We start from the raw sequence: 12,188 nt of genomic DNA, 5'->3' as shown, positions 1-12,188 counted from the left end.
GTGTTTATTTTTGGGTCCAAATAGTTGAATTATAGTTGGAAATAAAATAAAACAATAAAAACAATAAAATACATAAGTTAAAAAAAACGAAGAAATACATAAAAAATTATCAAAACAATAGATAACGTAAGGAATAACCCTGGATTTTCAATTTTTTGTATTGTATTATTATTCCAATTGGTCTAAAAAAATATATGTAGTGAGAAAGAATGCTTGAAATATGAATAATGTCTGATTTATGGGCAAAAGTGTGAATTTGATGATCTTATTTGCATAAATTACCATAAATATGCTAATGAGTGAATTTTTCAAAAAATTGAAATTACCATAGTATTCTATACACTTCACTTGACATGTATGCAAATTTTCGCGACGATCGGGCGTTTCACGACCGAGATCATAGGGGGGGGGCCTTAGAAGCCCCCCCCCCCCCCCGGGCTATGCAGTTTCAAAATAGCCCGGGCTAAATAGGGTTAAACCTATTTCAGTCATTCAATTTCTGTACAGATCAAGACTCTCTGCCTTCATGATGTTGAGTGCCTCACACCAGCCTCACCACATGATGACAGCTAGTAAACAAAAGTTATATAAAGAGAAACATACATGTTGATCTAGAAGTATATGTAAATTAATGAAATTGAAAATCTATTTGGCAAATTAACGTAACCTTCATATTGTAGTTATGTTCAAGATGAGCTGGGTATTACTCAGCGTCCTGTGTTTGTTTTTGTTCATAAATATTGTGGATGGATGCAATTACTCAGATGAATATGCAGTAGTTGCATGTACTACAGCTATAATAGTAAAAGTTAGTCCTATAAATCTTTTTTTGATGCATTTTCTGCGCCCACTACCCTGAACTAACCGATTTCTGAACTTAACCCTGCACTAAAATCTATAATAAACCGTAAGACTACACCTAAGCTCAAAGCCTATTTGCAGCTCTCATGCGAATCCTATATATATTTGTGACTTAATAATGCCCAGAACATTTGTCAACTGAGCTTAGCCATACACATACATGTATATTGGAGCACCCAGTTATATTTGCAGTCATTCAATAAATACATGTATTCTGGTAATGTACTTTAATGAATCACTGTTTGTATCACTATGTAGTGAGAAAATGCACTATGGCTGTGTTTGTCGATCCTCCTGTTGTTTTAACGCATGCCCATCAACAATTTTTCTGTGCTTTCCATGCTGTACTAACCAAATTCTTAACTTGATCCCTGCACCAAAAAGTATTCCTATCACTAAACCTGAGCTCAAACCTATTTGCAGCCCTTATCCAAATCCTATATTTGACTATATAAAGCCCATTGCATTTGTCACCCAAGCATAGCCATGCACATACATGTATATTGGAGCACCCGGTTATACATTTGCAGTCCTTGAAGAAAAACATGTTCTCTGGTAATGTACTTGTATGACTCACTGTTTATATACATGTAGGTCGGACGTGTCGTGCTTATAGATGTTAGCTGTCCAACATCAGCCTCTTCACATTACCTAGTAGATGCTTTGTGTTCCATGCCAAACCTGATTGACCTGACACTAGATGGACAGGATTTCCAGGAGGAGTTCTATTCTGCACTGAATGCAAAGGCGTCAACCTTACAGGTATGTATGTGTGTTTGTACTCTATATCCATGTCATGATGAATTTATGTACACATGCAGCAGTGGAGAAGAGTTTAAGGAGCTATGATATTTTAGCAACATGCTGTCAATATTTTGTCAACGTGTTAAATTTTTTATATGAAAATGTATAATAGTCTTAGCAGACAAAGGAACAGTATTATAAAAAGAGGGGTTTTCATGTGCAGTGTAAGATACAGAATTCAGATGGCTCGAGTTAAAAAAATGATGTTCTGCAAAAAACATCACTTTTAAAGGATTGCCTCAGAAAAGATATTTTGGTTTAATGAAGACTAACTTAAAGTTTTTAAGTAAGCTTTTTTGGGGGATGGAGAGTGTCATGTCGCTACTTATGCAGTAAAACAATTTCAGTATAAACAGATTACGGAAGTACTCTAAAGACTAGTGGATACAAATCATTTTGTTTGTAATTTTCATATTTTTAAGTTCAGAGCAATTCATATAGTGGGAATTATATCCTCATGGGTCTGAAAGTAGTATCTTAGTATACTTCAGATTCAATACTCACTAAACAAGAATGAAGATCTAGATCACAGTACTTATTTTAAGCAAATCTACATGTACACACTCTACATACACATTCATGTATAATGCATTCATTTAGTCACAAATGTATTATAGCAGTAAGGCAATGTCAAAAATGTGTCTAAATAATCAAAAAAGTGATAGTTTCTTCTTTGTTTTATATTTAATTCTCCAAAGACAAATACATCTCTATTTATTAAAATCAGTTACCCGTTTATGGGTATTATACATTCTAAAATAATTGTTATCAACCATTGTTCATGTAGAGGTGTTCGTGGTCTATTGGATAGGTCACTGTATGGACATGAACCATGAGGTATGGGGTTCGAATCCCTGCCATACGTAGCACTCATGTTGTTTGGCAAGACATTAATCTACATTTGCCAAACTTGTCCTAGGTGAAGTAATATAAGTGGGTACCTGTTAGGATATATTCCTTGAATGCATCACTATGTAGTATGAAGTAAGAAAATGCACTACGTCTGTATAATTTTTCTATCCTGTTGTTTAATGCATATGCCCCATCAACAATTTTTCTGTGCATTCCATCCTGTACTAACCAAATTCTTAACTTGATCCCTGCACCAAAAAGTATTCCTATCACTAAACCTGAGCTCAAACCTATTTGTAGCCCTTATCCAAATCCTATATTTGACTATATAAAGCCCATTGCATTTGTCACCCAAGCATAGCCATACACATACATGTATATCAGAGCACCCAGTTATATTTGCAGTAATTCAATGAAAACGTGTACTCTGGTAATGTACTTGTATGAATCACTGTTTGTATACATGTAGGTCCAATATGTCTGGCTTACAGATGTTAGCTGTCCAACAACAACCTCTACACATTACCTAGTAGATGCTTTGTGTTCCATGCCAAACCTGACTCAACTGACACTACATGGAAAGGATTTCCGGGAGGAGTTCTATTCTACACTGAATGCAAAGGCGTCAACCTTACAGGTATGTATGTGTGTTTGTACTCTATATCCATGCCATGATGAATTCAGGTACACATGCAGCAGTGGAGATGAATTTAAGAAGTTATGATATTTTAGCAACATGCTGTCAATATTTTGTCAACGTGTTAAATTTTTTATATGAAAATGTATAATAGTCTTAGCAGACAAAGGAACAGTATTATAAAAAGAGGGGTTTTCATGTGCAGTGTAAGATACAGAATTCAGATGGCTCGAGTTAAAAAAATGATGTTCTGCAAAAAACATCACTTTTAAAGGATTGCCTCAGAAAAGATATTTTGGTTTAATGAAGACTAACTTAAAGTTTTTAAGTAAGCTTTTTGGGGGGATGGAGAGTGTCATGTCGCTACTTATGCAGTAAAACAATTTCAGTATAAACAGATTACGGAAGTACTCTAAAGACTAGTGGATACAAATCATTTTGTTTGTAATTTTCATATTTTTAAGTTCAGAGCAATTCATATAGTGGGAATTATATCCTCATGGGTCTGAAAGTAGTATCTTAGTATACTTCAGATTCAATACTCACTAAACAAGAATGAAGATCTAGATCACAGTACTTATTTTAAGCAAATCTACATGTACACACTCTACATACACATTCATGTATAATGCATTCATTTAGTCACAAATGAATTATAGCATTAAGGCAATGTCAAAAATGTGTCTAAATAATCAAAAAAAGTGATAGTGTCTTCTTTGTTTTATATTTTAATTCTCCAAAGACAAATACATCTCTATTTATTAGGTGGTCTGTCGTTTTCGACAGATCACCTATTGTTTTCGTCAGAATTTTCTTTATTTATTTATTTATTTATTAGGTGGTCTGTCGATATCGACAGATCACCTATTGTTTTCGTCAAATTTTCTTTCTTTATTATTATTAGGTGGTCTGTCAATGACAGATCACCTATTGTTTTCGTCAGAATTTTCTTTCTTCTTTATTATTAGGTGGTCTGTCGATATCGACAGATCACCTATTGTTTTCGTTCAAATTTTCTTTCTTTATTTATTATTATTATTATTTATTTTTATTTATTTCTCCCCCCTTTTTTGTTCAGAGGTTAACTCAAGATCAGTTCAGTCAAAGTCGTTCAATTTTGACACAGTCATAGGTCATTGTCATAAGACGTGACAGGAACATTTTTCATATTTTCTTCTTATTTTCTTATTCATATTTATCATGATTAAGGTCAATATCCGTCCGGTCAATTTCAGGTAAAAAAACGCGCGCGCATACGTACGTCCGCGCGTCAGCGCACGCAAAATTTCAAAATGCTCTTAATCGTCTCAAATTCATTTTGCATACGTTTCAGGCCATTTTAAGCATTTTGCAAAAAAACGTGAACATGCGCATGCGTGCGCGTTTCCGCGCGTAATGGCATTTTTCAACATAGAATTGCTAAATTTTTTCTGTCATCGAATTTGACACATTTTTCCAAGCCTTTTGATACCTTGTTCACATTTTTCTGACCAGTAAAAACGGAATGAGCGTCCGTTTAAGATAATGTCCATGCGTACGAGCTCTTGTAGTACATAGCATATAGGGGCAAAAACATGCCTTTACAAAATCCATTGTAGCGCTTTAGGATGCAAGGTGACCCCAATTTCGTTTTCATATTTTGATAGAGAATGAATTGGAGATATGATTTCATGTCTCATTTGACCCTCAATTAACTCATGACGTCATCATAATGGCCTCCGAACTCAAAATTTCAATTCGCATATTATGATGTCAGTATATTTACGGTAAATTGATTGTATCTCTGTAAATATTGATCGATTTACTTTCAAATTTTGATATGTTCTAGCTGAGAATATCCTCTACAAATGCGGTTAACACAGATTTTCATTTTGACGAAAGCATCATGGCCTATTTTTGCGATTAGAGGAGGCATGTCAATTTTTCACATTTTGCGTGTATTCTCTATTTGACATGACTTTTTCTCAAAACTGGATTCTACATTCCAGTCTTTCACGAACAATATCTCCGTCGTTTTAGCTTCGTTTTCTCTGAACTTTGAGTATGTTGTAGCTGAGACAATAAGCTATCACAAGTGTGCCATTTATTTTTCGATCAGATGCCGGTATCATGCTCATATTTCAATTGCAAAGTGGGATTTGAGAATTCTATTTTCCGTTTACGTGTAATCTCTATGGGAAATGTTTTGGTATATCGGTAACGCACTTGACTTCGGACCTCGAGACCCCTGGTTCGAGTCCAGGCGTCTCCAATAATTTTTTTCTTCACTTTTTTTTTCTTTTTGACCTTTCACTCTACCATCTCCTTTGCCTTTTAAATCACGTAGAATCGCAAATGATGTAATAAACAACCATAATTTCTTTAGTATTACCCTATTATCACTTGATCCATTACTTTTTGCGTGTAATCCCTATGGGAGATGACTTTTTTTTCTCAAATCTGGTTTCTACATTCCTCTCTTTTGCGAGCAATATCGCCGTTTTTTTCCACTTGGTTTTTGTTGATTTTTTAGAATGTTGTAGCTGAGCCTATATGCTATCTAAATATCCCCTCATTTTTTCAATCAGATGTCAGGATCACGCTCATGATCATAATGATCATCATCATCATCATCATGATTATCATTATCGTCATCATGACAATCAAGATCATGATCAAGTAGTTTATTTCTCAATACTTTGTGAGTTTGTGTCATATTCATTAGGCCTACTTATTTTGATTTTTTTTGCATTAAATTTGATCATGATCATCATGCATCATCATGATATTTTCTCGATATTTCGTTCATCACTTCAGCTCATCAGTTTAGTTCAGTTCATCAGTTTATCCGTTTAGCTCATCAATTCAGTTCATTTCATATCAGTTCAATCTATCAATTCATCAGTTCATCAGTACTTCATTCATCAATCCATATCTTAATACATCATTTTACACTAACGTCTGTTTATTGGGTAATTGAATTGAAGATGAGCATTATCATAAGAATTGAAGACAGACCACCTAATTCGTCCCCATGACGAATTAAATTTCTAGTTAGGTGGTCTGTTATCAACAGACCACCTATTGATTTCGTCAGAATTTTCTGTATTAGGTGGTCTGTCTTCGACAGACTACCTATTGTTTTCGTCAGAATTTTCTTTCTTTATTTCTTTATTTTTATTTCTTCCACTTTTTTGTTCCGACGATAACTCAAGATCCGTCCAGTCAATTTCTTTCAATTTTGGCACAGTCATAGGTCATTGCCATAAGACGTGACAGGAACCTTTTCAAGGTCATCAAGTCTTCATGACGTCATCCAGGCGCCATTTTGTGTTTTTTTTTGTACTTTCAACTCATTATCATATCTTCATAACGGAAAGGCATTTCTTATTCATATTTATCATGATTAAGGTCAATATCCGTCCGGTCAATTTCAGGTCAAAAAACGCGCGCGTACGCGTACGTCTGCGCGTCAGTGCGCGCGCAAATTTTAAAATGCTCCAAATCGCCTCAAATTCATTTTGGATACGTTTCAGGCCATTTTACGCGTTTCATAAAAATCACGCAAAACACGCATTTTTGCGCGTTTTCGTTCGTAGCGGCCAAACGAAGAATAATTTCCGAGTAGGTCTTTTTGACGAGGATATTCCTTATCGTTTTCCGAACAATTTGATACCATGTTTATCTTTTCATGACCATTATTGACGGAATTAGCGTCCGTTTAAGATACGCGTCCGTACGCGCGAGATCTTGTAATACATAGCATATATGGGCAAAAACATGCCTATGCAAAATCCATTATAGCTCTTTAAGAAGTCCAGAGAACCCCCAATTTTTTCTCATATTTGGATAGAATATGAGTTGGAGATATGATTTTAGGTCTCATTTGGCCATTATATATATCGTGACATCATCATAATGGCCTTGGAACTCAAAAAACGAATTTGCATATTATGACGTCATCATATGTATGGCAAATTGATTGTATCTCTGTAAATATTGATTGATTTCCTTCCAAACTTAGATATGTTGTAGCTGAGACAATTCTTTACAAGATCAGTGCCCATTGTTTTTCATTTTGATGACGTCATCATGGTGAAAATTTCAATTAAAGGCGACATGTCAGAATTTTCTTCATTTGCGTGTCATCTCTATGGAAGGTGAATGTCGTTCACATCGTGAATCTACATGGCATTACTCTTTGAGCACTATCTCGCTTATTCGTGCTCCATTTTATCCCAAATTTTGGTATGTTATAGCTGAGACCATGGGCTACAAAACCGGTGTACTTTGTTTTTTGATCAGATGTTGGGATCATGTCAGAATTTTCAATTGAAAGTTGAAATTGCACATTTTCTAGAACTTTGAAGGATTTTCTTTATTATTATTAGGTGGTCTGTCTTCGACAGACCACCTATTGTTTTCGTCAGAATTTTCTTTCTTTATTTCTTTATTTTTATTTCTTCCACTTTTTTGTTCCGACGATAACTCAAGATCCGTCCAGTCAATTTCTTTCAATTTTGGCACAGTCATAGGTCATTGCCATAAGACGTGACAGGAACCTTTTCAAGGTCATCAAGTCTTCATGACGTCATCCAGGCGCCATTTTGTGTTTTTTTTGGAAAATCTCAAATGATCATAACATCATAACTGAAAGCCATTTCTCATTCATATTTACCATGATCAAGGTCAATATCAGGTCAAAAAACGCGCGCGTACGCGTACGTCCGCGCGTCAGTGCGCGCGCAAATTTTAAAATGCTCCAAATCGCCTCAAATTCATTTTGGATACGTTTCAGGCCATTTTACGCGTTTCATAAAAATCACGCAAAACACGCATTTTTGCGCGTTTTCGTTCGTAGCGGCCAAACGAAGAATAATTTCCGAGTAGGTCTTTTTGACGAGGATATTCCTTATCGTTTTCCGAACAATTTGATACCATGTTTATCTTTTCATGACCATTATTGACGGAATTAGCGTCCGTTTAAGATACGCGTCCGTACGCGCGAGATCTTGTAATACATAGCATATATGGGCAAAAACATGCCTATGCAAAATCCATTATAGCTCTTTAAGAAGTCCAGAGAACCCCCAATTTTTTCTCATATTTGGATAGAATATGAGTTGGAGATATGATTTTAGGTCTCATTTGGCCATTATATATATCGTGACATCATCATAATGGCCTTGGAACTCAAAAAACGAATTTGCATATTATGACGTCATCATATGTATGGCAAATTGATTGTATCTCTGTAAATATTGATTGATTTCCTTCCAAACTTAGATATGTTGTAGCTGAGACAATTCTTTACAAGATCAGTGCCCATTGTTTTTCATTTTGATGACGTCATCATGGTGAAAATTTCAATTAAAGGCGACATGTCAGAATTTTCTTCATTTGTGTGTTATCTCTATGGAAGGTGAATGTCGTTCACATCGTGAATCTACATGGCATTACTCTTTGAGCACTATCTCGCTTATTCGTGCTCCATTTTATCCCAAATTTTGGTATGTTATAGCTGAGACCATGGGCTACAAAAGAAAATTGCACATTTTCTAGAACTTTGAAGGATTTTCTTTATTATTATTAGGTGGTCTGTTGAAAACAGATCACCTATTGTTTTCGTCAGAATTTTCTTTCTTTATTATTATTATTATTTATTATTATTATTTATTTTTATTTATTTCCTACACTTTTTTGTGCCTATGATAACTCAAGTTCGGTTTCGTCAATTTAATTCAATTTTGACACAGTCATAGGTCATTGTCATGAAACGTGACAGGAACATTTTCAAGGTCATCAGGTCATCGTAATGTCATCCAGGCGCCATTTTGTGAAATCACGTTATCCATCATATCTTCATGATGCATCAGCAAAAGTCATTCATATTCATATCACGTATACTTCAGGTCAAGGGTCAACAAGTCATGTCATCAAAGGTCACATAAAGGTCATGACGCGCGTGTACGCGTGCGTCAAAATTTTAAAATGCTCAAAATCACTTATTTCTTAAACGTGAGTACGAATTGGGTCATTTTAAGCATTTCAAAATTTTTTCGTCCGTACGTGTCCCCGCGCGCGTTGCGCGCGCTCACAACGCGCGTTAAAGGTCAAATTCGAATTTTTATACATGATTTAGATTCCTCTTACCGTAAATGACAATTTGCATTAATTTCAGTCACTCTTGACCTTTCATAAGGCCTTGAGCGTGCGTCAAACTTCAAAATCCGCGCGTGCTGCTACGGGAAATATAATGCAAATTTGATCAAAAACATGCCATTTTAAAAATCGAAATAGCTCTTCAGATAGTCAATTGACCCCCAACTTTTATATCATGATTGGAAAAAGCATGAGTTGGAGATATGATTTCATGTCTCATTTGACCCTCAATTAACTCATGACGTCATCATAATGGCCTCCGAACTCAAAATTTCAATTTGCATATTATGACGTCAGCAGATTTTTGCAAAATTGATTGTATCTCTGTAAATATTGATCAATTTTCTTTCAAATTTTGATATGTTCTACCTGAGAATATTCTCTACAAATGTAGTTACCACAATATTTCATTTTGACAAAGGCATCATGGCATATTTTTGCAATTAATGGAGGCATGTCAATTTTTCACATTTTGCGTGTATTCTCTATGGGACATGACTTTTTCTCAAAACTGGATCTACATTCTCGTCTTTCGCGAGCAATATCTCCGTCGTTTTATCTTTGTTTACGCTGAGCTTTGAGTATGTTGTAGCTGAGACAATAAGCTATCACAATTGTGCCCTTTATTTTTCGATCAGATGCCGGGATCGTGCTCATATTTCACTTACAAAGTGGGATTTGAGAATTCAATTTTCAGTTTACGTGTAATCTCTATTAGAAATGTTTTGGTATATCGGTAACGCACTTGACTTCCGACCTCGAGGTCCCTGGTTCGAGTCCGGGCGTTTCCAACAATTTTTTTTCTTCACTTTTTTTCTTTTTGACCTTTCACTGTACCATCTCCTTTGAATATTAAAACACGTACAATCGCAAATAATGTAATAAACAACCATATTTACTTGATTATTACCCCATTATCACTTGATCCATTACTTTTTTGCGTGTGATCCTTATGGGAGATGACTTTTTCTCAAATCTGGATTCTACATTCTTGTCTTTTGCGAGCAATATCGCCATTATTTCTGCTTGGTTTTTGTTGATTTTTGAGTACGTTGTAGCTGAGACTATAATGTTATCTAAATGTCCCCTTATTTTATAAATCAGATGTCAGGATCATGCTCACGATCATGATCATGATCATCAATATCATCGTGATCATCATGGTTTGATGATGATCATGATCATCATCATCATGTTCATCATCATGATCATTGTTTACATGTCTATATAACTTCTCCCTTTCTCTATATAATAAATATTCAAATTTATTGAATATCTATTGGGTATTGAACGCAGCTAGACCACCTAATTCGTCCCCATGACGAATTAAATTTCTAGTTATTATTATTATTATTATTCTTTATTTTTATTTCTTCCCGTTTTTTGTGCCTAGGATAACTCACGTTCGGTTTCGTCAATTTCATTCAATTTTGGCACAGTCATTGGTCATTGTCATGAGACGTGACAGAAACATTTTCAAGGTCATCAGGTCATCGTAATGTCATCCAGGCGCCATTTTGTGAAATCCCATTATCTTACATATCTTCAAGATGCGTCATCAAAGGTCATTCATATTTATATCATATATACTTTAGGTTAAGGGTCAACAGGTCATGTCATCAAAGGTCACATAGAGGTCATGACGCGCGCGTACGCGTTCGTCAAAATTTTAAAATGCTCAAAATCACTTAACTATTAAACGAGAGTACGAATTAGGTCATTTAAAGCCTTTCAAAATTTTCCGTCCGTAAGTGTCCCCGCGCGCGTTGTGCGCGCTCGCAACGCGCGGAAAAGGTCAAATTCAAAATGTTTACATGATTTAGATTCCTCTTACCGTAAATGACAATTTACATTAATTTCAGTCACTCTTGACCTTTCATAAGGCTGTGAGCGTGCGTCAAAGTTCAAAATCCGCGCGTGCTGCTATGGGAAATATAATGCAAATTTGATCAAATACATGCCATTTTAAAAATCGAAATAGCTCTTCACATAGTCAATTGACCCCCAACTTTTATATCATGGTTGGAAAAAGCATGAGTTGGAAATATGATTTCATGTCTCATTTGACCCTCAATTAACTCATGACGTCATCAATATGGCCTCCGAACTCAAAATTTCAATTTGCATATTATGACGTCAGCAGATTTTTGGAAAATGTATTGTATCTCTGTGAATATCGAACGATTTACTTCCAAATTTTGATATGTTTTAGCTGAGACAATTCTCTACAAATGCAGTCGTCACAAATTTTCATTTTGACAAAAGCATCATGGCGTATGTTTGCAATTAAAGGAGGCATGTCAATTTTTCACATTTTGCGTGTATTCTCTATGGGACATGACTTTTTCTCAAAACTGGATTCTACATTCTCGTCTTTCGCGAGCAATATCTCCGTCGTTCTATCTTTGTTTACGCTGAGCTTTGAGTATGTTGTAGCTGAGACAATGAGCTATCACCAATGTGCCCTTTATTTTTCGATCAGATGCTGGGATCATGCTCATATTTCACTTACAAAGTGGGATTTGAGAATTTCATTTTCCGTTTACGTGTAATCTCTATGGGAAATGTTTTGGTATATCGGTAACGCACTTGACTTCCGACCTGAAGGTCCCTGGTTCGAGTCCGGGCGTCTCCAACAATTTTTTTTCTTCCCTTTTTTTTCTTTTTGACCTTTCACTGTACCATCTCCTTTGAATATTAAAACACGTAGAATCGCAAATAATGTACTGAACAACCATATTTACTTTATTATTACTCTATTATCACTTGATCCATTACTTTTGCGTGTAATCCTTATGGGAGATGACTTTTTCTCAAATCTGGATTCTACGTTCTTGTCTTTTGCGAGCAATATCGCCGTTATTTCAGCTTGACTTTTGTTGATTTTGAGAAT

General features: G+C 35.3%; 1 protein-coding gene across 3 annotated transcripts in view; it reads left to right on the top strand.

Moving 5' to 3' along the window:
* The window catches only part of LOC105439790, a 58,389-nt gene that overhangs the window by 41,802 nt on the left and 4,399 nt on the right, over positions 1-12,188 (top strand). For 2 of the 3 annotated variants that reach the window (XM_030978030.1, XM_030978031.1), the window contains exons 6-7: positions 1,456-1,623; positions 2,987-3,154. In XM_030978030.1, coding sequence (XP_030833890.1) covers positions 1,456-1,623; positions 2,987-3,154 — 336 coding nt within the window. The remainder of the gene's footprint in view (positions 1-1,455; positions 1,624-2,986; positions 3,155-12,188) is intronic. The other variant, XM_030978032.1, reaches the window with a different exon arrangement.

Source organism: Strongylocentrotus purpuratus, unplaced genomic scaffold (assembly GCF_000002235.5).
Source record: "Strongylocentrotus purpuratus isolate Spur 01 unplaced genomic scaffold, Spur_5.0 spur5_scaffold_1, whole genome shotgun sequence".
In the NCBI taxonomy this organism is placed as follows: domain Eukaryota; kingdom Metazoa; phylum Echinodermata; class Echinoidea; order Camarodonta; family Strongylocentrotidae; genus Strongylocentrotus; species Strongylocentrotus purpuratus.
Note: the sequence above shows the minus strand (reverse complement) of the source record. Positions and strands in the feature narration are given on the sequence as shown.